Source organism: Taudactylus pleione, unplaced genomic scaffold, assembly GCF_031769625.1.
Source record: "Taudactylus pleione unplaced genomic scaffold, aTauple2 ptg000019l, whole genome shotgun sequence".
Lineage (NCBI taxonomy): Eukaryota > Metazoa > Chordata > Amphibia > Anura > Myobatrachidae > Taudactylus > Taudactylus pleione.
The window spans coordinates 33546096-33573534 of NW_028284421.1; the positions used below are offsets into that span (position 1 = coordinate 33546096).

The window sequence follows — 27439 nt, forward strand, 5'->3', positions numbered from 1 at the left end:
CTCTTTAACCCTTTTGTTCTTTCTGCTGCCTTAGTTAGGAGTTCCACTGGGTAATCTTTTTGCGTGAATGTTTCAGTGTAGATATTAATCTGATCATGACAGTCACTTTCTCTAGAGCAATTCCTCTTTACTCTATGAAATTGAGAATAAGGAATGTTGTTTTTCCATTTTTTGAGGTGCCCACTCTTATAATGCAGATAGCTGTTAGTATCCACCTCCTTAATATAAGTTTTCGTGATGACTTTCCCTTCGTCTTGATCCAACACTAGATCCAAAAATTCTATTGACATATCACTGAAGTGAGATGTAAATTTCAGATTCATATAATTAATCTCAATATATTCTAAAAACTTTTTAAAATCCTCCTCTGATCCATTCCAAATAATGAGGATATCATCAATGTACCTTTTATACATGATTATTCTGTTCTTATAAGGATTATTATTGTAAATGTATTCCTTTTCCCAGTGTCCCATAAAAATATTGGCAAAACTTGGAGCAAAAACCATACCCATAGCAGTACCACATACTTGGCGATAAAACACATCTAAAAATTTAAAATAGTTGTGTTTGAGTATAAAAGTCATAAGATCACATAAAAACTCACAATGTGTGGTATCCATGAGTTCATCACCTTCCATGACTAGTCTACATGTGTTTACACATTTAGAATTTTCAATACAGGTGTATAGGGCTTGTACATCAATAGTGATCCATTTGTATGTGTCTTTCCATTCAATTGTTTCCAGGTGTTGAAGAAGGTGTGTGGATTAACGCAAAGAGATTACCCAGTGGAACTCCTAACTAAGGCAGCAGAAAGAACAAAAGGGTTAAAAAGAGAAGATCTCTTGAAATATAAGAAAACTACACCTAAAGAGAGCTTTATACCCTTTGTGTATACATACAATGGACATGAGAGCAAGATTAAGGGATGTCTCCAGAAGCACTGGAATATATTGCTTATGGATCCAGAACTTAAGGACATTCTTCCTCCTAAACCAACTGTTCTCTTCAAGAAAGGCAAAAATCTAAAGGATACTTTGGCACCGAGCATGATTAGGGATGCTAATCAGACGAGAAATGATATTCTTCCTCTTTGTCTAGAATGTTACAAGTGTGGTCGCTGCTATATATGTAGGTATCTTCATCCACGGAAGAAAGTTTTTTATAATTATAATGATTCTAAAGAATTCAAGATTAAAAACTTTATGAACTGTAATTCCACTTCGATTATTTATGTTCTGGAATGCACATGTGGCTTAAAGTATGTAGGGAAGACTAAAAGACCTCTCAAAATAAGAATTCAAGAGCACATTCGAAATATCAAGAATAAAGTAGAAGGATACGCGGTTTCTAGACATTTCATCACACATCACGGATCCAGTCCTGAGGAATGCACTTTTAAAGCAATAGAACAAGTGTCTTTGGGAGACAGAGGAGGAGATCTGGGCAATAAACTTTCGCGGAGAGAAATGTTTTGGATTTTCCAATTACACACTATGACTCCGAATGGCTTTAACAAAAGCTATGAAATTGCCCCCTTCTTATAAAGGATGAGTTGGTAGCTGTGGTTATCTATTAAATATCTACAACCTTACCATTGTACTGATGCCCAATCTTGTCTGATCTTGGAAGCTAAGCACAATTGGGCTGGGTCTGTACTTGGATGGGAGACCTCCTGGGAATACTCAGTATTGTAGAATATGATATCCACAGTAGGGCTTTAAATAACCACTCAGTCCTTTTGAGGATTATGGGTCATGCACGAGTCAGAAGCTTTGGAGAAAAATTATGATTTTATTTATTTATTCATTTATTGAACAGCCTGGATTTACAAGTTGTGGAGCATTGAAGCCATTATTGGGCTTTGTTTATTCTATACAAGACTAACTGATCATCCCATATCTACTTTTTTGGTTTTTACAATTTTTAATACATTATCCTAATATATAAGAGACTTTTTTCATATAATATCTAAACTACCATATACTTTTTTACTATTTTTCACATTGATACTAGAGAATTTTTATGCATTACCCCCGTTGAGTGAATATGCATTTTAACACATCTAGCTAAATACATGATTAGGAAGCCAGCCTTCTATTTGTATATATCTTTATATACATTTTTCTAATTTCTTTCCCCTTCTTCATCAGCCGTGTATGAAAGCTGGTGTCCCCATTACCCCTAGCAACGATGATGCCATTATGTTCCATTCATTACAGGTGTAGTGGAAAATGGGGAGTTCACAAGATGCCACCAGTGGGTGGTGACAACGGCGCACGCTGGAGAACACTTGGAGAATCCTGCCGAACTAAGATTTAGTTGCACACGGACCACAACAAAATGGCGGACGTACCAGCCGCATACGGACTACAAGAAAATGGCGGCTGCAACATTACAGATACGGACATTTCCTGGAGTGGCCTGAAGTTAACTTGTGCTACCGATAACATGACAGATGACGTCATCATTGGGCGGAAGCCAAGCAAGAAAGGGCGGAAGCCAGTATACGAATAAGTGGTATTAAACTACTTTTGGACTTCAGCAAACGCTAATGAAAAATTACAAATTTTACATTATGGACAGATGTGGGATAAAATATATATTACTAATTCAGTATGAACCTCTGTAAAAAAGAGCGCCCTTTTTCGATGTGACTGACTGGAAGTGATGTCATGGATGATCTAAATGAGACAATTGGAGCCCTGTCTCATAAAGGGTATAAAAATTGGCAAACACTGATTAACTGCACCCCTTGATGAAATCCACAAGTGTATGAAATGCGTTGGATAGGCTGCCTTGTCTGACTGAATGAACTTTTACAGATAAGCATCTCATTTTGTAGAAAACTTCCTATATATTTTTAAATAAGTTTTGAACCTTTTTAAACAATACCTTTTTACTTGTTTTTATCCACTGATCCCTTTGTGTAAACTGGCTTTTTTAAATATTTAAACATATGAACTCCATTCGTTTTTAAGATGTATTTCAATGTATGAATTGCATTTTTAATGTCATTTTAAATATTTATTAGCACTATTTGCACACTGTAGGAAATTCAATCACTTTATTTGTATTATCTATGCTTGTATGTACAGGACAAAGATATACTTTTTAAATATTAAATTGTGATTTTTATTTTTACACTTTGTATGGTATATTTGTTGGTTTTATGTTACACATTCCACAAATCATTGTAGAATATACGCAAGTCGCTGATCACCTAACATATTTGCAATATTTCACATTTTAAGGGCTCATCCAAAAGTCCTCTCACGTTTGGTTCTAGCTGACACCTTTTATATTAAGGGAGTACGTATTATTACATATATTTTGTATCAATCCTCTAGAAAACTTGAAAGGTGGCGCCGACACATTTATGGTGTGTGTGTGTGTATGTATGTATGTATGTATGTATATATATATATATATATATATATATATGTATACATACACACACACACACACACACACATGCACACACATTTTATTACTAGAATTCATTTTTTAGTCTACCCCTCCAGTAGATGGATTTTAAATTTAGATTTGTGTGTGGTTGTCATGTACCACTTTAAGTTTAGTGGCTTGTGTCATGCATTAATTCACCTTTCTTTTCAATTTAGGGATGAGCAGATTCCTTCAAGCAAATGGAAGATTTATACATGGGACCAGTATTTTAAATTCCCCACCAGGATCATAGTGACTACAGTGCTTTGTCTTATCTGTCTGTACAATGTAAGACCTACTGTAACACAATTTACCTACATTGCTGTAATTATTCAAAGTTGCCAAAGTCACCTGGGCATGTAGGAAAATTGATATCGGGCAATAAGGTTGGGTATGAGATCCCAGCTGTCAGGATGCCAGCTGTCAGAATACCGACAGCAGCATCTCGATAGTCACAATCCCGACAGTGGAAGGTAAGTTCCCCAAACTTAACCCTTACCACTACCCCTAACCCAAACCCTCCCTTCTCGGTGCCTGAACCTAAACTCCTCCCCCCTAGTGCCTAAACCTAACCCTCCCCCCTTAGTGCCTAACCCTAACCTCCCCCCTGGTGCCTAACCCCTTAACCTAATCCTCCCCTAACCCCAGATACCTCCGGGATGCTGGCGGTCGGGATTCTGGCGCCGGTATTTAAATTGTATGCATCCCATCTGCCGGGATGTTGACTACATCCCTTTGGGGATATATGTGGAGAGAATTAATGGCGAAAATGTTGTAGACACATTGCCTATGGAAGAAGATATTGTCAAGTGTTTAGTTCATCTTTCTATGTACCCAGCTAATCACTACATTTCTTTCAGTTTGTCTTAGTAGATTTGTCTCTCTCACCAATAGCTGTGCAAGGCCTGGACAGATGGATACTCGAAACAGTTAACATTTCTTATTCCAACCAGACGAAATGGGTTTTAATGATACTGAAAGGTCAGGTTTTGGAAGTCTACCAACAGATATTTTGTTGCTGTGCAAGTAACTACTATATTACTACATTTTCATTCTATCTGTACAGAATGCTGGTTTTATTCTACCTTTGCGGCAACCATCACAAGTGTCGTCTATGTCTTGCACGTGCTCTCCTGTTACAGGTATCACTCTTCTATTCTGGAATCTCACAGGGTTGTTGCTAGGGTCTCAAAACTCCCAGGATCTGGGCTTACAACCCAGCTCATCACATTTGTTGTAGCTTCTACTATATTTGTGTTATATTTATAAGTGACCTTAACAAAGCAGAAAAAAAAATATCCTGATGGCCAATGCTTGACACTTGGGCCTATGCCTCTTTTGTTCTGTGAAGTAAATTGTATAAATTCAGATCAATTTACAATAGAAACTTGATTTTGTTTTTTGTTGTTTTTTGATTAATGTGTATACTCAAAAAAACAACAACAACAAAGAAATAATTGGAATAGTATAAGCCATACATATGCCAGCCATATCCCAAATTAGCCAAATTTAGCTGTGACAATGACCCTAATTAATTCATGACTGTTCTGTAAAAATCTGGACTCTTGTCAGATGTTATACCATATCATAATATTCCTCATTTATTCCATGGGGACACTGGTTATGGGTTCTTAAAACTTACCCTCCATAGCCAATTGGCAGCCTGGAATTTCAGGGTTTTCTTAAAGCAGCCAGAGCTTGTCACTTTTTCTATGACAGCCACTTTACTTTTATGCTTTTTTTTTTTTTTTAACTTTCCTTCTCAATTGGCGGTACCTCTTGCTGACATCCTGTTCCCATGCTCCCAGTGTGGGATCACCTCCATGGGAGTCCAGCGATTGGATGACTGACACCCCATATCAACTGCCATTCCTTAACCTCAACATGGGTAACGCATTCTCTATCTGGATTTGGATGATTGTAACAATCGCTGTTCAGTCCTGGTTAAAGGGTCTATGGAATCTGGTGATGTCAAAGCTCCTCATATATGTGCTGGAGCTCAGGCAAGTTGTCACTACTCTTTACAGAAGATGTCAGTTTTTGGGAGGAAGGACCATTAAGATCCAGTCAATGCCATGGCTCACATAAGTCACCATAATGGCACCAAGAGTGCACTGGCCATTAAAGAGGCCAGAAAGATCAGAAGGTGGGTGGAAAAAAAAATGAAAACATTTCAACAATCACAGTGGTTTTTCTCATGGTCTGTCAGGAGATCATGGACAGATATCAACATTATAGCACCTCAGTTGAACCACAAGATGCTTCTGCTTCAGGACAAGGGATCTACAGGCATGTCTAGTAGTGCAGTGTCAGTTCCTTGAATATTCCATCCTGTTCCCTCTTGTTGCAATGCTTCTGTGGGTGCTCAGAAGGTAGAAGATAAAGAAATTGGACTGGCCCAGAATATCTTGGTACACAAACATTATAAGTATGACAGTGGGCCCAGCATGGCATCTGCCTCCAAGACACAGGACCTTATTCAGAGGCGGCCGTACGGTCTACGACCACACAGCCGCCTCGATGTTTTGCCAGTGCGCATGCGCACGAGGGAGCCGGGTTCCCTCGTGCGCATGCGTGAGACCCGCTACGACCGACAGCGCCGGTCGTAGCGGGTCTCTTTCCAAAGGGGGAGAGCTGTCGATGTTGATTGACAGCTCGCCCCGTTTGGAAGGCGGGCCAGGGGGGTGGCAGCCCAAATGGAGGCGTTCCCATGGAAACGCCTGCCGTTTGGGGGAGGCCCCACTGACATCACTAGTGATGTCAGTGGAGAGCTTCCAGCTCTGACAGAGCCAGAAGCTCTCCGGGGCTTACGACAAGTGAGACCCTACCCTAAGGACTCGTTGTAAGCCCCGATGGTCGTGATGGTCAATGACCATCGCGACCATCACCCGAGCGGTCGTTAGAGCTGTGGGTGTTAACCCACAGCCTAATGACCGCAACAGAGGCGGGCGGTCAGGATGCAAGTGGCCGCCCAGTTTCTGAGCGACCGCTTGCATCCTCCGACCGCCTCTGAATGAGGCCCACAATCTCTTAAGTTAGGGAACTCTTAATCTGTTTCCCTTGGCTGGATGTTGAAGCAATGGTCCTCAGAGCTAAAAGTTTTTCTGAAAGTGTGGTTCAGACCATGCCCAAGGCTCAGAAACCTATTGCATTCAGGAATTACATCAGGGTTTGGCAGAGCTACTACTTGTGTGAATTGAGTGCTCCCTATATCTTCTTTTTGAATGGACCGGCTATTGATATTTTTGCAGGAGGTCCATGAAGGTGATTTAAACCTAGTTATCTGAAGCTTTGAGTTGCACTGCTATTATTTTTTATTTATTGAGATAAAACTGTCTCACTATGTGACGGGCAGACTTTCTATCAGGGAGTGATGCATATGCAGCCTACGTACCTCTGCCTATAGCTTATTGGGATCTGAAACTGATGCCGACAGTCTTACAGCACCAGATTTCACACTCTGCGATTACTAATGACACAACACACAATGGGAGGCAATCGGGAAGCCGACTGCCTAAATACCGGCAGCCGGCTTCCCGACTGCCATTTCCCCGACGCCGGGAGACCGGCGCCCGGCATCCCGATCGTAGGGATGCCGGGCGCCGCGAGCGGACAGCCAAGGGGGGGAGGGTTAGGTTTAGGGCTCCCGGGGGGGACTTAGGGTTAGGCACCCCCCCGGGAGGGTTAGGGTTAGGCTAGGGGGAGGGAGGGTTAGGGTTAGGCACCCCCAGGGGGGGACTTAGGGTTAGGCACCCCCCCGGGGGACTTAGGTTTAGGCAGCGGGGAAGGGGGTGGTTAGGGTTAGGCACTTAGAGGGGGGATTAGGGTTAGGCACTTGGGGGAGAAGTTAGGGTTAGGCACCCCTAAGGAGGGTTAGGATTAGGGGGGTTAGGTTAGGTTAGTAAATACTTACCTATCCACGATCGGGATTTCCAGCACTGTCGGGCTTCCGCTGTGTCGCACTCTGCTCCTGTCGGGCTGCCGCTGACGAGAATCGAACCGCCGGCCGCCAATTCCCACACAATGGAGCCACATACATATCAGCAGTGACATTGTCACTGGAATATTATTCACTATAAGAAGACGCTGCACCTAACAGGCTTCACTTATGCCACTCAGGTACTATCTAATAGGAATTTGAATTAATGCCAGCAGCAATCTATATTATTTTAACGTTTTTGTTTCCTTCAGAATCACAGTTCTTTAAACATATGTTCTACAAAATGTAGGGGTTTATTTACCTCTTGGATGGAGATAAAGTGAATGGAGATAAGGTACCAGCCAATCAGCTCCTCACTGCCTTGTCACAGGCTGTGTTTGAAAAATGATAGTTAGGAACTGATTGGCTGGTACGTTATCACCATTCACTTTATCTCCATCCAAGGCTTAGTAAATAGATCCCTTAGTTTGAGTCGTTAGACTCGGTTCAGGAAATAAAGTGCAATATACTATAGTCTTGTAATTTTACACACACAGGAATCTTTGCCAAACATATTGTGTAAATCCCACTGTAATGGTGCATGCACACGGTCAGATTTTTCTTCAGATCTGAACGATAACGATTTAAAAAATCGTTCAATCGTTCATACAGTATCTGAAGGAAAATCTGACATATCTGACATGTCTGAACGATACGCATTCCCGATGGTCAGATAACGATATCTGACATCTGATGTGTTTGCAGTCAGATTCCATTCATTTTAATGCAGTCAAAAATCGTTCATAGTTCAAATCGTTCAAATCGTTGGTCAAATCATTCATCAAATCGTTCAATCGTTCATCTGACACATCTGACAAATCTGTCCGTGTGTATGATCCATAAGAGATAGTCTCCAGCATACAACATAATTCATAATATTGGAGATCTGTGCTAAGTTGTTTTGCAACATTATTATCGGTTTGTTGTTGTGGTTGATAACAGAGCTAATAGAACTCATCATTCCCATTTTATATTCAGATCGCCTATTGTGTGCTTAAATATCTCCCACCACATATTATAATTATTTTCTCTCCCTACTTTTCTTGAAAGTAGTTAGATTTGTTTAGGGCTTATCTGGAAAATATGTTTTACTGTTGATTTATTTGGTTTTTGTTTGAATAAGATAATAAAAGTTACATTTTAAAGGTTTAATGTGACCAGTGCACCACAACACTATTCTTCTTGTATGTGCTTAGTATCTAACTCCTGTAGTGGGTACACCTCTTCATTGGAGATTGTGAATTACAATCTGATTCTGAAGAGAAGGTCACACACTGGTGCGGTGTTTTTCCTTTTTTGACTTCCAGCACCTTCAGTTTCGAACCATTGAATGAATTAATTGAATTCACCGAACCTTCTGAGCGTAAACACCCTTAGGGACAGCTTTGGCAAGTCTCCAGTGAATCCCATGTCCCCCATAGGATTAATGCGAAAATGGGATTTTTGTATCCTATAACTTTTATATCCTGTAAACTATCCTTGTAGGATTGTTTTTCTCAATAGAGAACTTATTTTTCTGATCTTCCTCTTGTTCTGTACTCTTGGTTCTGCCCTTTTGGCTTTTTAAGAAAACCGCTGAACTCCCAAAGAACCAGTGTAGGTATAGAGGCCCTCATTCAGAGGCGGACGGAGGATGCAAGCGGTCGCTCAGAAACTGGGTGGCCACTCGCATCCTGACCGCCCGCCTCTGTTTCGGTCGTTAGGCTGTGGGTTTAGACCCACAGCTCTAACGACCGCTCGGGTGATGGTCGCGATGGTCATAGACCATCGCGACCATCGGGGCTTACGACGAGACCCTAGGGTACGGTCTCACTTGTCGTAAGCCCCGGAGAGCTTCTGGCTCTGTCAGAGCTGGAAGCTCTCCACTGACATCACTAGTGATGTCAGTGGGGCCTCCCCCAAACGGCAGGCGTTCCCATGGGAACGCCTCCGTTTGGGCTGCCACCCCACCCGGCACGCCTTCCAAACGGGGCGAGCTGTCAATCAACATCGACAGCTCACCCCCTTTGGAAAGAGACCCGCTACGACCGGCACTGTCGGTCGTAGCGGGTCTCACGCATGCGCACGAAGGAGCCGGCTCCCTCGTGCGCATGCGCACTGGACAAACATCGAGGCGGCCGTGCGGTCGTAGACCGTACGGCAGCCTCTGAATGAAGCCCAGAGTGTGCTTGTGCTTTTTGAGGTATATTAAAAGTGCCCAAGCCACTGCCAGTGGAGTCTATACCATAGCGCATCCAGTGTATATCATAGGACTAAGAGAAAAAATAAACCTTGTTTCTATGCTTGTTGAGGCTTTAATAGTATTTTTCTGTTTGCTTTCAGGAAAGAAATGTGTAAACTTTATAAAGGTGTATCAGAGATTCCATGTAAGAGTCGTCCACCTGTTGTCCTGGTAAACAAATAATAATTTACAAAATACTTTTTACAGAACCATGTTTTTTTAATGCTATTCCTAACAGGAGTTTCTATAGAACACCACAGTACATTGCTGTTTTATTGCCACAGTGTGTCAGTCTCTCATTTATCAGACTGTCATACAATAATGGGCTCAGGGCCTGATTCAGACCTGATCGCACGGCTGTGTTCGCACGCAGTCTGTCGATGTTTGAATTCTGCGCATGCATCGCAGTGCGCATGTGCAAACCGGCCGCTGCGATCGGGAATCGACCGCAGCGAGCACACAAAGCCTCCATACAGTGATTGACAGAACCTGACCGTTTGAGGGTGGTGACGGGGGGGGGGGGTCAGAAACGCAGGCGTGCCTGGACGTTTAAACGGCATTTCAGGGGCATGCATAATTAAGCCCCAGCGACGGTTTACGCATCCTAACATCTAGCTACACACACAAACATTAGCAATGTCTGCGGTAGGGTCAGGTCAACCACAACTTGTGCATGTGGGTCCGATGGTTCTCGATGTTTTCGCTGTCTTGTGAGAACGTAAGTAAAGGGAAGTAGGCGGCATTATTTAGTGTTGGGTGTCTACTTATTGTGCTGCGGTTACATTGCGTATGGGGTCATTAACATATTTTCACATCGACAGGCTGCGTACGAACGCAGCCGTGCGATCAGGTCTGAATCAGGCCCTTAGTTCATTGCTTTGTATAGAGTAAGCGAAGTCTCATTGGCATTATATAGTGACTTTCTGTGGGTACCGTTTTCTTTGTGAAAGCAATAGGTGCCAATTCCTTTAATCGAATGGCTTTTTTTCTTTGGAACCTGAAAAAAAAATGTCTTCCAAATGATAAACTTATAGAGCTTAATAGAGTTTATAATATTTCCACCATCCAATAGTAGTTATCAACCTGACATATCTATTTCTGCTGACAACACAACAAAAAATCCTACCCCTCAAACTTTCTGCCTAGGAGTCATCCTTGACTCTGAACTGTCCTGTGTTCCCCACATTCAATCTGTATTGTAATCCTGTTAATTTAAATACATGTAAGAAACATATCCAGGATACACCCCTATCTTACACTGCAATAACTCATTATCTCCTGCTTTAATTACTGCAATAGTCTCCATACCGGTCTTCCCCTAACCAGACTTTCACCCCTACAATATTTTTTTAATGCAGCTGCTTTCTTCCTAGCAAAAGAGAGGGCGTATGCATCATCCACACTGTGTTGGAAGAGGCTGGGGGCTGCACAGCAGCTCCTTCTTCAGCGCTGGGCAAGCCCCTAGCGTGAAGAGAAAGGGGGTGTGACATGCAGTCGAGCCTTTAAAATGGCATACAACAGGGAGTGTGGCCTCATGGACAGGAGGCCACAACCCCTTTCACATGCATACCTTCGGTGCAGGCATGAGGATTACCGACTTCCTGCACTGTGGTTCATTTGAAAATAACATGTTTCAATTATTTATAATGTATATATATTGTATTCAGAAGGGTTGCGGTCTCATAGGAATTGCTATTGCAATACTCATACATTCAGGTATAGATTATATCTATCTGTGTATATATAGGTTATATCTCAATTATTAATTCAGCGATCAATGCTTCTGTTCAGAATAACAGTTTGGCCTAATACATGCAGAACCTATGGTTAATGCCACCAAGCTTTAAGCGGTCAGAGCCACTTGATCATATGGGTTCTTAATAAGTTAGCTTGTAAGAGTTTTGTGGTAACAGGATCTCCTATGAGATTCTGTGAGTTTCAATACTATTTCCAGCACATTGCTCCACAAGACATTATTTATATTGTGGGGATCTATACCGGCTATCCGGTTATTGTGGTCAGAGACGCGATGTTGTGTGCAGTAATCCCCTCTAAAATAAAGTATGTCAAACGAGCCACCAGTTGTGCTTATGGTAATTATTTATACCAGGATATAGTAATTAGGGATGGGAATCATTTGCTGTTTCATCAGAACCATCGGTCAGATGGTTCCAATGTTCGATGTTTAACCCTGCAATTGTAAGGATCCCATTTTTCCTCACCATCGCTAGGTTTCTCCCCAGATGTTTTCCAATGTTAGTTTTTTTAAACATTGTGTTGCTACTGGCAGCTGCAGTTACTGTGTGTGATGCTGACATTCCAATACACATAGTAATATTTTATATCAGTATATTTCATTGTAGTATTATCAGCTGTTTATAAACGATACTATCCAGATACACCGATCTTATATCCTATACTAGCTGGGATATCCGGCGTTGCCCGGGTTGAAGGCTAAACCCTGAAGTATACCTGCAGCCTTTGTTTACATTGTCCTTGACTATAACCCCATTCCATTGATCCTAAAAAGGAACCCACGGTTTGCTAACATGCATGCAAACAGTGGCATAACTATTGTGGGTGCAAGGGGTGTGGCTGCTATGATGCCCGAGCTGCCTCTGTGGCCCGCCATTCCACCTGCACCCAGTCACGCACACAAGGTTTGCCGGTCCAGTCACGGGGGCCCAGGCAGGGCCGGCAACAGAAATCTTGGGGCCCGGTACACCTATACCCGACCAAGTAACTTTATCTATGTCAGATACATTTATCCCTAAAACACAATTAAGATATATATATATATATATAAAATCTATCAGCCTCCTGGGGGGGGAAAGAGAGAGAGCTGTATGCTATCGATACCTAATTTAAACCTCTATACGATCCTGCCTATACCTTCTAAACCTCTAGACGATCCTGCCTATACTTTCTAAATCCTGCCTATACCTTCTAGAAGTGTCGCTACTAAGCGTAATGAGTCATATAGTAAATAAATGCCTTCAGACTTTGATTGTGTTTCCAAAGCATAAAAAGTTATTATTCAACATAAAAACAGATGGTTACATGCTGTGATCTAAAGACAATTAGCGCAAATAAATCATACAGACTAGGGGTGTGCACCGGCCACTTTTTGTGTTTTGGTTTTGGATCTGGATCTTTCTTCGTGTTTTGGATCTGGATTGGTTTTGCCAAAACCACCCTTCCGTGTTTTGGGTTCTGGGTTTTGTGTTTTGGATCTGTATTTTTTTTTTTTTTAAAAGCATAAAAACAGCTAAAATCACAGAATTTGTGTGTTTTTCTGCTCCTATGCTATTATTAACCTCAATAACCTTAATTTCCACTCATTTCCAGTCTATTCTGAACACCTCACACCTCACAATAGTGTTTTTATATCCAAAAGGTTGCACCAAGGTAGCTGGATGACTATGCTAAGAGATACGAGTGGGCGGCACAAACATGTAGTCCATCTAGGAGTGACACTGCAGTGGCAGACAGGATGGCAGTTTGAAAAACTAGGCCCCAAACAGTACATAATTCAAAGAAAAAAAAGAGGTGCAAGATGGAATTGTCCTTGGGCCCTCCCACCCACCCTTATGTTGTATAAACAGGACATGCACACTTTAACAAACCAATCATTTCAGCGCCAGGGTCTGCCACACGACTGTGGCTGAAATGATTGGTTCGTTTGGGCCCCCACAAAACAAGCTGGCAATTAATCTGTCCCTGCACAAACTGGCTCTACGGAGGCAAGATGTCGTCCTCATCCTCCTCATCCACCGATTCCTCACCCTCTTCAGTGTTGTGTACATCCTCATCCTCACAGAGTATTAATTCATCCCTGCTGGAATCCACAACCACAGGTCCCTCTGTACGTTCTGGAGGCTGGTCTCCCTGGAAGAGTTGATAATTAATTTTATGAACATCATCTTCTCCACATTTTGTGGAAGCAACCTCCTATGCCTTTCGCTGACAAGGTTCCCGGCTGCACTAAACACTCTTTCGGAGTACACACTGGAGGGGGGGCAACTCAGATAAAATAGAGCCAGTTTGTACAGGGACCTCCAAATTGCTTCTTTTTCCTGCCAGTACAGGTACGGATTGTCTGACATGCCTACTTGGATGCTGTCACCGATGTAATCCTTTAACAGACAGATGCACGCTTGTCGCTGCTGCTTTAAGGATGCAGGTGCGGCTACAGCCCACACATTTCACAAAGACAGAAAAAAAAAGAACTTTGAGGGTTACACCACCCTTTAACAGACAGACGCACGCTTGTCGCTGCTGCTTTGAGGACAGTATCATATGCAGTTACAGTAGACTTGTCAGAAATTGTTGGCACGTCCTTCAGTCCGGACCAGATGTCCAAACCGGCCCTTTACTTATGACACAGGCGCACGCTTGGCACTACTTTGTTGATGCACATGCGGCTACTGCGCACACAATTCACAAACACAGAAAATATTTTTTTATTTGGTTTGGACTGGAGTGTACTTTGGGGGTTACAGCACCCTTTAACAGTCAAGACAGCCGGCCCTTTACTTATGACACAGGCGCACGCTTGGCACTACTTTGTTGATGCACGTGCGGCTACTGCGCACACAATTCACAAACACAGAAAATATTTTTTATTTGGTTTGGACTGGAGTGTACTTTGGGGGTTACAGTACCCTTTAACGGTCAAGCCAGCAGGCCCTTTACTTATGACACAGGCGCACGCTTGGCACCACTTTGTTGATGCACGTGCGGCTACTGCGCACACAATTCACAAACACAGAAAATATTTTGTTATTTGGTTTGGAGTGTACTTTGGGGGTTACAGCACCCTTTAACGGTCAAGCCAACCGGCCCTTTACTTATGACACAGGCGCACGCTTGGCACTACTTTGTTGATGCACGTGCGGCTACTGCGCACACAATTCACAAACACAGAAAATATTTTGTTATTTGGTTTGGAGTGTACTTTGGGGGTTACAGCACCCTTTAACGGTCAAGCCAGCCGGCCCTTTACTTATGACACTGGCACACGCTTGGCACTACTTTGTTGATGCACATGCGGCTACTGCGCACACAATTCACAAACACAGAAAAAATATTTTTTTTTTTAGCACTTGGGGGGAGCACCCCTGACGGACAGAGCACCCCCTGGACAACACTACAGCACCCCTTTAGGACTGGGACACTGCACAGGACTTTGGAGTGGACACAGCCCCTATGGACAACTGACTGCACAACACAGTCCAGCCAGCCCCTATGGACTTTGAAGTAGTGGACACAGCCCCTATTAACAACAGCAGCACAGCACAACACAGCTAGCCCCTATGGACTTTGAAGTAGTGGACACAGCCCCTATGGACAACAGCAGCACAGCGCAGCACAGCACAGCACAACACTACTCTGCACTACACTACACTACACTACACAGCCCAGCCAGCCCTAACTCCCACCCTCCCTCTTCACTGTCCACAGCCGAGTGAGAAAATGGCGCCGACGCGGGTACCTTATATAGGATCCAAAACCCGCGAGACTCGGAAGGTGGGATGATGACGTTTTGCCTCGATTTCAGAATCCGAGTCAGGCGGGAAAAGTCAAGCCTGACTCGGATCTGCCTCGGATCGGGGGGGTTCGGATTTCAGAAATCCGAACCCGCTCACCCCTAATACAGACCCAAGGTACAGTTGTTACATACGCACGCGTTCTGGGACCAGATAAGAAGACTCTCGATTGGGGTCAGAGAGCGCACTTATATACTCTTACAGGGATAGGCAATACAATAGGCAAGTTTTGCATGGTTCCATTGGTTCTCCATCACAATGCTTCTGTTACTGGACAGTTAACAGGTCAATTCAAATGGACACAGGTCAGCCTCCGACAGCCTTTTGTCTCCTCTTTCCCACTGCATGCAAATCTAAGCTGCTAACATTACAGAGTAGATTTTAATGTTTTAACTCTCTATAGTCCATAGTTTGCATATGCATATTCCGGCCTGATTCAGAGCCACTCGTAAGCGGCAGCTCGTTCGCTCCAAGCGATGTTTGCCCAACTCCGCATGCGTACGGATCGTTATACGCATGCGCGAACCAGTCAGTGCGGCCGAAATTCATGTGCTCGCAAAATAGCGAATGCCTGCTAATTTCAGTGACAGGAGTAGGCGTATGTGGGTGGTAACAGGGGAAGGTGCTTGAAAACGGGGAGTGGAGATCCGATCGCAGGCGTGCTTAAAGGTCAAAACGGGCGTTTTATGGGTGTGCATATTTAAAACAGCAGCGTCCTTGACCACGTCACTGGGTTTTTTTTAAGCCAGAACTGCTCGCAAAATTGTGGTAGCAAAAACCAACCACAAGAATAGCGAGCAGTTCATACCCTGTTCGATGTACTCGATTAATCTAATAAATAGCGGACATGACGTAGGATGCGAGCGGCCAGGGGGCGTAGTTACCCAAAAAATGACCGCAAGTTTTGTACGCTCGTTCAGACCTAGAGACGTGAACAGACCGCAAACAGCGAACGGTTCATTTGAATAGCCACCCCTATTTTCAGGACGAGCGAGCGCTAATTGCGTCCGGCTCTGAATCAGGCCCTAAGTCAGTATTGGTTGTGTGGGGATTGTATAAAGTGTTCTAATGCGTTTCAGATGCACAGCACAGTTTAACTATATTACACTCTCTGCGCTATGAGATTTGTGTTAACCTTGCGGCTAGGTGTTTTACTGAGAGTGCAGGGAGAACAGCGCTAACTAGCACTGTGTAAGTGCTGCAGTGTGTTGGAATGTTATCCTTAGGTGTTTTGACTACTGGCAGTAAGATTTTGAGAAGGATTAATAAAAGTGTTTTCATGCTAATCATTAGCTGTTTTGCGTTGTGCACTGTTTAACATTGCGTGTATGTGTTAATGTGAATGCAGGGAAAACACCACTAATTTGCTACTATTTTGCACTGTTCATATTTAAGTCTGTGGTGATTTTAATGTGTTGGAAAGTCATTTTTATGTATGTTAAACACTGTCGGTATATGTTTGGGGAAGATTGTTAAAAAGCTGGCCGTGCTATTTATTAGCAATTTAGCACTGTGTTTTGTGTACTATGTGGTTTTGACAAAATGGCGCTGTGTGACCTATTTCTAAGATGGAGTCTTGTCGCCATTCGCTAGATGGCGTCGCTCCGATCTAATTTTAAACTGATCCTGTCTCAGACAATTATCAGCTTCGACAATCCACCCTTTGATAGCAGCATACATGCTATCATACACTGATCTTAAATTAAATAATTTTTTTTAGGCTTATATTATGACATATTATTTAATGTTATTATGGGATGGCACAAGGTGGTTCTTTATCCATCAATAATGGGTCTCTAGGAGGGGACATAAAACTACCTTTATACTCACACCGCGGATCCCGGGAGATCATGGGAAAGATGTGGGGATACACCTATCCTATAAAGGAAGTCTTGAGGGGGGATAGGGACTTACATTATTTAAGGTGTTTAAAAATACATTTTAATAATACATTTTGTGCATGTCTAAATATAATACATTATACGATGGTATTTCCTAGTTCAGGGTTGTAATGCAGTTCTACATTTACCTCAGTATTCATATTGTCACTACTGACCACCATCATAATTTCGTTCTTCCAGTTTCTTATTTTTAAATTTTTCACACTTCAACACAGTAGGAACACACTTCACACATATGCCAATTACTATGATGACAACCAGTATGAGGATCAGGAGTTTACCTATACTTGCAATCATTTCCTGGACCCATTCTCCTAGACTTGAGAACCATTTCACTGGGTTCAACCATGAAACCCATTCCTCTTCCTTCTCCTCTACTTCAGCCACTGAAGCATTATGGTTCTTTCGAATTCCCATTTTAGCTGCAGAATTTCATCCATCTTTCAGTCTATCACCTCCTTGGGGTCGCTGGTATCATTTGTGACATAAGTGCAACACTTCACTCCAAATTGGGTGGCCAAAGTTATGCAATACCCTTCAGTTAAGTAATTTAACACTAGTCTGTGTTGCACCAGTTCTTTCTTGTACGCTTGCAACTCCCTACCTGTATACCTGAATGTGTCATCATACATCTCGGTGATATTATCTATCAATTTAGCAAGATCTTGGATATATCTAAAATTTAGTGTACCCCGAGCGATCCAGGTGGGATCCAATGCTACTAAAACTTGGAAGCCAGTTGTTTCACTAATTAACTGTGTGGCTTTATGCACATCACCAGGTATCATATTTCTTTTGCCTCTTTGTTCTTACTGTGTGTGAAGATATGGTTATGGTGTGTTTTTATGAATACCAAGCATTTCATCATGTGTGAGGGTCATAACCTCTGGGACTACTCTTCCCAGGTAACACAAACCTTCAGAACTCGGAGAGATCCACTTATACGCGTTACTTCCACATATAAAATATACATCGTCGGTGAGAACATAAGGAATAGTATGCATCATTATCATTAAACACATTTCCCTCGCATATAATCCTATCTCAGGTTCTCCCATCTGGCGAATACATGTTTCTGGTTGTATAACCTTAGCACAGTACCCTTCTGGTATTCTACCAACCATTTCTTTGGTGTTACTCAGTGTATATTTATACTGGAAGTGTCTTCTTCTTGACCTAATTTTGCATAATAGTTTATAATTCATAGGCTCATGGTCAGCTCTTTGTGAGAAGGTCATCATCTGATTATTCCCAGTCACCTCCCAACTTCCTGGTTCATTGGAGTTGGTGATGTTTAAACATAAGTTTAAAGTTCATTGGAGTTGGTGAAGTTCATTGGAGTTGGTGATGTTTAAACATAAAAGTGATTTATCTACTTGGTACTGGTGGAGTTTAAAATGGGGTGATTTGCTATTAAGAAATTTTCCTTCCAGTGTCTTCCCTTTTGGCAATTCTAAAATTTCAGAGATATTTAATGGGAAAGGCACTAATCCTACATTATGCTGTCCTTGTGGCACGTGAGAGTACACCCAACAGTCAGTTTGGTTCAAAATTTTGCCCACCATGGTGTGATAATCCTCTAAAGGATACCCACCCCAATACTGATTATACTTAGGTTGACAACATTGGATGCATCTCTCATCAATTACGGACCCACAGAACACACATACAATAATCCTCAGACGATAGACCTGTCTCTGAGTATCCAAAATAGCAGATCTCTTAACAATTACAGTACTAAGATCAGACATTGGTCAGACACTCCACTCCATCAGCACTGTCATCAGCTTCCATCTCCTCTATCGGTCCCCCATCACAGAAACCAGAAATCCCAGGGCAAACAAGGATGATGGAAACTCTGGAAGAGAATATAAAAATTAACACAGCAGACCAGTCCATCGCCGCAGCAAGGACCTGCAAATTTCTTTAGCTCAGGTATCTCACTACAACCTTTTAATCCTCCCGGAACAAGCTTGCGATCGACAGGTCCACGTTATCAGCCTTGTCTCCGCCTTGTTTCTCCACTGGTTGGTTGACCTTTTTGCAGTGAGTGGTATGGACCCAGGTATCTCTCTCAGCCACCTTCAAAGATGTGGTACTCGTCAGCAACACCTGATACGGACCCTCCCAACGTTCAGTCAAACAACCTGAACACAAGAAATTTCTGATTATAACATATTCTCCAGGTTCGACATCATGACATGCATATCATGTGACAACAATTTCAGTTTCTGCTGTTGCTGTTTTAACTGTTTACTCACTGATAAGATACCTGACAGTTACCTCGTTGTTACCCTTCAAATCTTCCTGCGGACTTATAATCAAATGAGGTTGTCTACCAAACAGTATTTCAAAGGGGGACAGATTTAGAAGGGGTCTAGGAGTGGTCCTTATGCTATGTAGGACCAACAGTAATGCTTCTGGCCATCCTAGTCCAGTCTCTGCCATGATTTTACTTTTTATTTTTAATAGTCCCGTTCATCCTCTCTACCTTGGCACTGGCTTGCGGTCGGTAGGGGGTGTGGAGTCGACTATTAATACCCATCAGTTTACACATATTTTGAAAAACATCACCTGTGAAATGAGTACCCCTATCACTCTCGATAATTTTAGGGATACCGTATCTGCATACAAACTCCTGTACAATTTTCTTGGCAGTAAATGCAGCAGTATTAGTGGCTGCTGGGTATGCCCCAACCCGATTGGAAAACACATCAGTGCAGACTAATACGTACTTGAGATTCCTGCAGGATGGTATTTGGATGAAATCGATTTGTATTACCTGGAAAGGTCCATCAGTCGGTGGAATGGTTTGGTAGGGATCGTTTTCCCAATGTTTTTCCTCAAGCAGGTCAGACAGGACATTGCTCTCTTTTCCGCTTGAGAAGAAAACCCCGGTGCACACCAGTATGCTCTCAACAATTTGCACATACCTTGCTTTCCCAAATGAGTCAGACCTTGCGCTGCCTCAGCTAGGCTGGGGTAATATGCCTTGTGAGCTACTGGCTTACCTTGTCCGTCCCTCCAGAGTCCAGAGTACTCTTGCCCACATTCCTTGGACTTCCAGACTGACTTTTCCTCTATAGAACACAAGTTTTGCGTCTCAATTAATTTCAACATATCAATTGTTTGAAAAGACATAATTTGTTCCATTGGTACATTCATTTTTAACTCTGCTGCCCATTTTGCAGCTTCATCTGCTCTGTTGTTGCCCAGTGACACCGGATCATCCTCACATGTATGGGCTTTACACTTAACTACTGCCACTGCCTTTGGGAATTGGATTGCTGTTAATAGTCCTTTTATATGTTTTTAATGTGCAATTGGTGTGCCTGCTGCTGTCATAAATTTTCTCAGACGCCATAAGGCACCGAAATCGTGTACTACTCCGAAGGTGTATCTAGAGTCAGTATAGATATTAGCAGATTTACCTTCCACTAATTCACACGCTCTCTTTAGTGCCACCAGTTCCGCCACTTGGGCCGAGTGTGGTGGTCCTAAAGGTTCGGCTTCTATGATATCCTCGTCATTTACAACAGCATAACCTGTACATAACTCTCCAGTGTCAGTCTGTCTATGAAAACTCCCATCCGTGTAAAATGTCACATCTACATTTTCTAAAGGTGTATCCCGTATGTCAGGTCTTGCAGTAAAAGTTTGGTTCAGATATTCCATACAATCATGTGCATTAATATACCTGCAAAACTCACCTGTTGCCAGTGGCTCATCTCTCTCCACAATTTGTGCATCATGTTGCACATACGGTAAATATGTAGCTGGATTTAATGTACTGCACCTTTTGATGGTGATGTGTGCAGGTGCTATTAAGGCTAGTTCCCATTTTGTGAACCTAGCTGAGGAGACATGTCTGGTTTGGGCAGAGTTTAGCAAAGCAGATACAGCATGGGGAGTATAGACAATCATAACATGGACTAGTACCACATCCTTACTCTTACTGACCAATAGAGCAGTTGCTGCTACACTTCTTAAACACGTTGGGAGTGATCTTTCCACAGTGTCCAATTGTGCACTGTAGTATGCTATGGGCCTACTGGCATCACCATGTTTTTGTGTGAGGACACCTGCTGCGCAACCATCAGCTTCCGTACAATACAAATCATAAGGTTTTTCATAATCAGGTATTCCCAATGCAGGTGCTTTTGTCAAACTATCCTTAAGATAAAGGAAAGCCTGCTCTGATTCCTCTGTGTGTATGACACGGTCGGGCTTTGAGGAAGAGACTAAGGACCTCATTCAGAGTCGGTCGAAGCGGCCGCACGGTCGTATGGGAAAAGGGGCCAGATATGCTAATGATTCCCTCGCAAGTTGCATCCCTAAGTTCGGATCGGTAGCTGGCCGACCAAGGGGAGGAAGCGGCCGGAATTCAAAAAAATACGCCCCCTTCTCGTACGCATTGCACGTCATCTCCGGGCATATAAGGATTACTCGAGACCATCGGAACTGGTCGTAGAACTTAAGGTTGACCATACCCTCTCTTAAGCTCCACGATCATGTCAGTGTAAAAACCTCCCATGTCACATGTGCCATGACGCTACTTTGTTAATTATGCACTCCCATAAAATGCTGTTTGCATAATTAGGCACACCTGCGTTCGGATCTCCACTCCCCCGTTTTCAAGCACCTTCCCCTGTTACCACCCACAAATGCCTCAATCTGTCACTCAAACAACCGACCTGGCTGTGTTCAAGGAGAGAGAAATTTCTGATCGTAGCGGCTAGTTTGCGCAAGCGCATTGCGAACTTTACGCATGTGCAGTATAGTGAACATCGGTGGCATACGACCGTGCGGCCGCTTCGACCGACTCTGAATGAGGTCCTAAGTCCTGTAATGGCAAGGGCAAAATAGAAAAACCTGGGATCCACATTCTGCAGTATCCACACATTCCCAAGAAGGTACTAATTTGCTGTTGGTTCTGCGGCAGTGTCATGTTCTGTATGGCCTGTATTCTGTCATTTGTGAGATGTCGTAGCCCCTGAGTTAGGCAGTGTCCCAAATATTTAACCCTGGACTGGCATGGCTGTAGTTTGTCCTTAGCAAACTTGTTTCCTATTTGCGAGAGATTAAGCAATAAAAGTTTGAGGAAATTGTGTCCATGTGTATTGTACACCCCTCTATGTGAAAGCGAATAGGTACTGACAGTCATGATGAAGAGGCACAGAGAAGAAAGCAGAACAGAGGTCAATGACAGTGAAATAGGTTGCATTTGGTGGGATTTGCATGAGAATGACAGCTGGATTTGGCACTATGGGAAATTGGCTCTCTACCATCTTATTAACACCTCTAAGGTCTTGTACCAGCCTATAATCCCTCCCACCACTCTTCTTTACAGGAAAGATGGGACTGTTGGCTACACTAGCTGTACAAACTAAAATTCCCTGTTGTAACAATTGCTCAATTATGGGATAAACCCCTAATTCTACCTCCTGTTTTAATGGGTACTGGGGAATTTTTGGAGCTTGCCTACCGCTTTTTAAATGTACCATTACGGGACTTACGTTTGCCATTAATCCAGTGTCCTGTCCATCCTTGGTCCAAAGTGAATCTGGCATTTGGGATAACATTTGATCTACCCGAGATGGATTTTCACTTAAACCGGTAGAGTGATACATTATCCTTTGGGGAGTGTCCAACATATCCCTCACCTCGTGCGCAACTCTCTCTGGGATATCTAAAACTACACCATCAGGGGTACAATATATGACACATCCCATCTTACATAACAAATCCCTTCCCAGTAGGTTAGTAGAGGCCGCCGCTGCCAGGAGAAATGAATGCCTGGTATGCAATGGCCTGATAGTGACCTCTATGGATTTTGTTAAAGGATAATGTTGCACTTTACCCATTACGCCCATTGCTGGTACTGTCTCGTTGGTTACCTGTAAAGTAATGGGAGATTTTATCACTGACCTGGTCGCCCCTGTGTCTACAAGAAAAGGATATTTAGTACCAGCTACATCAACCATCATTACCGGTTCTTCCCTAGGACTTCCCATTAACCTGACTATCTGTAGACTACAGGTATGACCTGACCCCTAGCGTTGACTCCCACTCTTCAATAAAGCATTTATGGCCACAATTGGAGCTGGTGATTGTTGGACATTTGCTGGTCTCTGTGTATATCCCTTATGGGGATATCCAGGTACTGCCTGGTTTGGGGGTCTGACCCTCTTCGCCGTACAGTTCCTACTTACATGTCCTGGCTGGTTGCAATTAAAGCACTTCCGTGGGTGTGGTGGATGAAAGGATTGTTGTGTGGGTTGAGCAGGAGGAAAAGGTGGTGGGTATGGGTAAGGATATTAAGGGAGATATGGTGGTTGTGGATAATATGGGAGTTGTGGTTGTGTGTGATAAGTGGGGTAGGGCTGTTTGCGATGGTGTAGGATTAGTAGTTGCAGGTGCAGGTGTGTCTGCTGGCTGTGATGTTACAGTCATTCCTTCTAGAGCTTGGATACTAACAGCCATTAGTTTCTCGCTCTGGGTCTCTCTCTTTTTAGAGATGTTCTTGTCATGTTCAATTGCGGATTCTATGAGGGTGTCTACAGTGACTCCCCTCCAGCCAGGCTGTGAGGTCTGAACCCGGGTCTTTAGGTTCTCTTTAAGACCATCCATGAGTACAGTGACAATCATTCCCCTGTGATGAGTGCTATCTTTAATTTCTTCTAACCCAGTGTACTGGGTGATAGCCTGCAGAGCCCGGTTACAATAATCTTCTGCAGATGCACTCTTTCTGTTTTATGGTGAAAATTTTGCTCCAGTTAACTACTACTGGAAAATATACACCCAATAAAGTTACAATGCGGGAAATGTTACCTTGGTTAATTTCGTCTGTTAAGGGAACATCTCCATCCAATACACAATCCATGATAAATTTAGTCAGTATTGCGTGGAAGACAAGCCCTTAACACCAATCTTTGTTGGTTGGCTCGTGAGAACTACCCAAATCATTCATTATGGAATTTAGCTCCGCTCTTGTCCAAGGACAATGCATTGCTACTTCCCTTGTGGGCGCTACACCGTTCGCATCCGCATTCGGAACAGTTATTGTCCGGATGGGATGCAGACCGGCCACACTGCTACTTTTGACCTTATTACCAGGCTGGGGGTTTAGTCTGTTACTGCTATGTATAGGGTTAACAACTTCCTCTACGGGTGCAGTGGATGTTAACACTTCCTGTACTATCACTTGTGCTTGCCGTGGTGGAGCATCTAACATGTGTACAGCATGGGAATGGCAGACATAACAATAGGCTCATCATCCACATCATAAACATTTTCCTTATGGTTACTTTAGGGAGGGTACAAATTACTTGTTACATTTTTATGGTTTTTTTCAACAACTGTACCTGCACTCCCATCCGCATAGGGCGGCAGCGGTGCGCGTGAACCACTGGCAATACCTTCCACAATGCTACCTTGCAGCACGTGCACGCTATCACGCGGCACGCACGCACCGCAGTTTAGCGATGCAGGTCTACTTTCCGGTATCGTGCTCACGACGCTAGTTTGCATCGCTTGCACACCTTTAAGCCACACATCCCCTTCATGCTGCCATAATTTTAAACATTCGTTATATTTTACCTTTTTCACTCGAGAACGCACCAGACTGTTCAATACATCCTTATCAAAGCTACCAATTCTGGGAAACGGTCTAACACTCTTCATCGTCATCTTAAACCATACATCACAGTACCTAATTGCATAAGCACCGTACTTAGGCCCTGATTCAGAGCCGGACGCTCTGACAGAGCGCTCGCTCTGAATCAGGGCCGGCCTTCTTGTTTTTTAGAGCGGCCTCCTGGCCGCTCGCATAGCTGTGGGTGACCACCCACAGCTATAGCGAGCAGCCATGAAGATGGTCGCGATGGTCAAGACCATCGTGACCATTGGGCTTGCGACGAGACCCTTGTGGCAGGGTCTCGTTACCGCAAGCCCCAGAGAGATTTCGGCTCTAACAGAGCCGAATCTCTCCCACTGACATCACTCGTGATGTCAATGGGGCCGCCCGCAAATGGAGGCGGTCACATGGGAATGCCTCCGTTTGGGCAGCCGCCCCCCAGCCTGCCCACCAAAGGGGGTGTGCTGTCACTCAACATCGATAGCACGCCCCCTTTGGTACGAGACCCGGAGCGTCGGTTTGCCCGTCGCTATCCGGGTCTCGCACATGCGCACGATGGAGCCGGCTCAGTCATGCGCATGCGCACTGGGCCACCATCGACCCGCTTGCGAGCGGGTCTGAATCAGGCCCTTAGTATGCATAATACGGCGTGTTGACCCAAGCGACGCTTCCATTAGCAGCACATCATTGTCTAACATCTCTACTGTTTGCGTGGCTCCCATCCTGGGACAACAGCTACATTTTTCAATAAAGATTTAAACCTGTGAGAGACACTCAAGACACTTTCACTTACCTGTGGACGTCTTTGAAAAAGGGCGTATCCACAAACCCGATGGAGGACCTCTAGAAGCCTCCACTCACCTATGGAAGAAAAGCTGCTTCCACGCAGAAATCCCTTTTTGACTACATTTCAACCGCTACGGTGTAATACTTACCCTTTGTTTTCCAGTTGATTTCGTCCACCCTCTCATCAGTTCACAATCACACTTTAGCCAAAACTATGCAGTTCAATTACAGTGCTCAAATAAGCCTAACCGATTACTGAATACTGTAATCACACTGAGAGCCGAACCCTAACAAAAATAACTTTACACAAGGCAGGTGTATGGGTTAACGGTAAGCTGCTACCGAGTTACTAGGCCACTCCTTACGCCTAGCACTTAAGGGTCCTACGATACCCTTAACATTTAGGAACAGTGTTACACCCTAAACAAATACTCGCTGTTACACACTTCTTTCCTGAGAAAATACACATTAACCCAGCTATTGGCAAATGCAAAAAAATGAAAATGCAATTCAACTGCTTTGTCTAAAACACGTGGCAGCAAGACCGGAAATACGTGTACGCTATTGTGCGACTAGTCGCATACACAATAATGTGACTACTACACAACACGTATTATGACTCTTACGCTATAATGCGACTTAGCTGCATACACAATAATGCAACTTCCCCTTTTTAACACACAAAACAAAATACAAACAAAAAAAAAACCTATCTACGAAGGAAAACAATCTTTTTCCTCCCTCATCCCTGGATTCTCAATCAGCACTCCTAAAGTCACAGTAACAGGTAGCGCACTCTCAGCAACAATGGTGGTAACAGATTTTGAAGGCACAATGTGTTCTCCTGCCAGGCGCCTCCACCCTTTTGCTGAGAGATCGCTACCAAGCGTTACTGAGTGACCGGTGGCGTGATTAACACTGCGAGCCCCCAACTATTGATACCTAATATAAACCTCTATATGATCCTGCCTATACCTTCTAAACCTCTAGACGATCCTGCCTATACCTTCTAAATCCTGCCTATACCTTCTAGTAGTGTCGCTACTAAGCATATTGAGTCATATAGTAAATAAATGCCTTCAGACTTTGATTGTGTTTCCAAAGCATAAAAAGTTATTATTCAACATAAAAGCAGATGGTTACACACTGTGATCTAAAGACAATTAGCGCAAATAAATCATACAGACCCAAGGTACAGTTGTTACATACGCACGCGTTCTGGGACTAGATACCGGCATCAGCAAGAAACCTCCGTCAACAGAATCAGCAAGAAGACTCTCGATTGGGGTCAGAGAGTGCACATATATACCCTTACAGGGATAGGCAATAGGCAAGTTTGGCATGATTCCATTGGTTCTCCGTCACGATGCTTCTGTTACAGGACAGTTAACAGGTCAATTCAAATGGACACAGGTCAGCCTCTGACAGCCTTTTGTCTCCTCTTTCCCGCTGCATGCAAATCTAAGCTGCTAACATTACAGAGTACATTTTAATATTTTAACTCTCTATAGTCCATAGTTCGCAGATGCATGTTCCGATCTTCTCACCGATGGTACCTGAAATCTGTTGAGACAGAGTAGATCAGTACAACACCAAACACGGTCCGTTTATCATGTACTAAACCTTAGTTGCAGAAAACAGTAATTTCTTTACATGCTGGCATTGTGAATGAATCCTTTTGCGCTATGGAACCATTGCTTTAAGTGTATGTATGCAAGGGAAAACAACGCTAAATAGTGTTGTGTGTCTGGGAGTCTGTGGGATACTTAGTGAGCAGCGCTAAGCTGGAAAGGTATCTTTGAGTGTGTGGGGATTGTATAAGTTGTGTGGGGATTGTATAAAGTGTTGTAATGCGTTTCAGATGCACAGCACAGTTTAACTATATTACACTATCTGCGTTATGAGATTTGTGTTAAC

The 27439-nt window shown here is 43.4% G+C and overlaps 1 protein-coding gene and 1 pseudogene across 3 annotated transcripts in view; both read left to right on the plus strand.

Moving 5' to 3' along the window:
• The window catches only part of LOC148540508 (stimulated by retinoic acid gene 6 protein-like), a 110506-nt gene that overhangs the window by 37852 nt on the left and 45215 nt on the right, over positions 1–27439 (plus strand). For all 3 annotated transcript variants that reach the window (XR_015869553.1, XM_088444096.1, XM_088444101.1), the window contains exons 9-12: positions 3627–3738; positions 4311–4431; positions 4517–4592; positions 9752–9821. Coding sequence is in view for 2 of the 3 variants with exons in the window: in XM_088444096.1 (XP_088300222.1) it covers positions 3627–3738; positions 4311–4431; positions 4517–4592; positions 9752–9821 (379 nt within the window). In the remaining variant the exon portion in view is untranslated. The remainder of the gene's footprint in view (positions 1–3626; positions 3739–4310; positions 4432–4516; positions 4593–9751; positions 9822–27439) is intronic.
• On the plus strand, positions 1585–1703 carry LOC148540510 (5S ribosomal RNA; annotated as a pseudogene).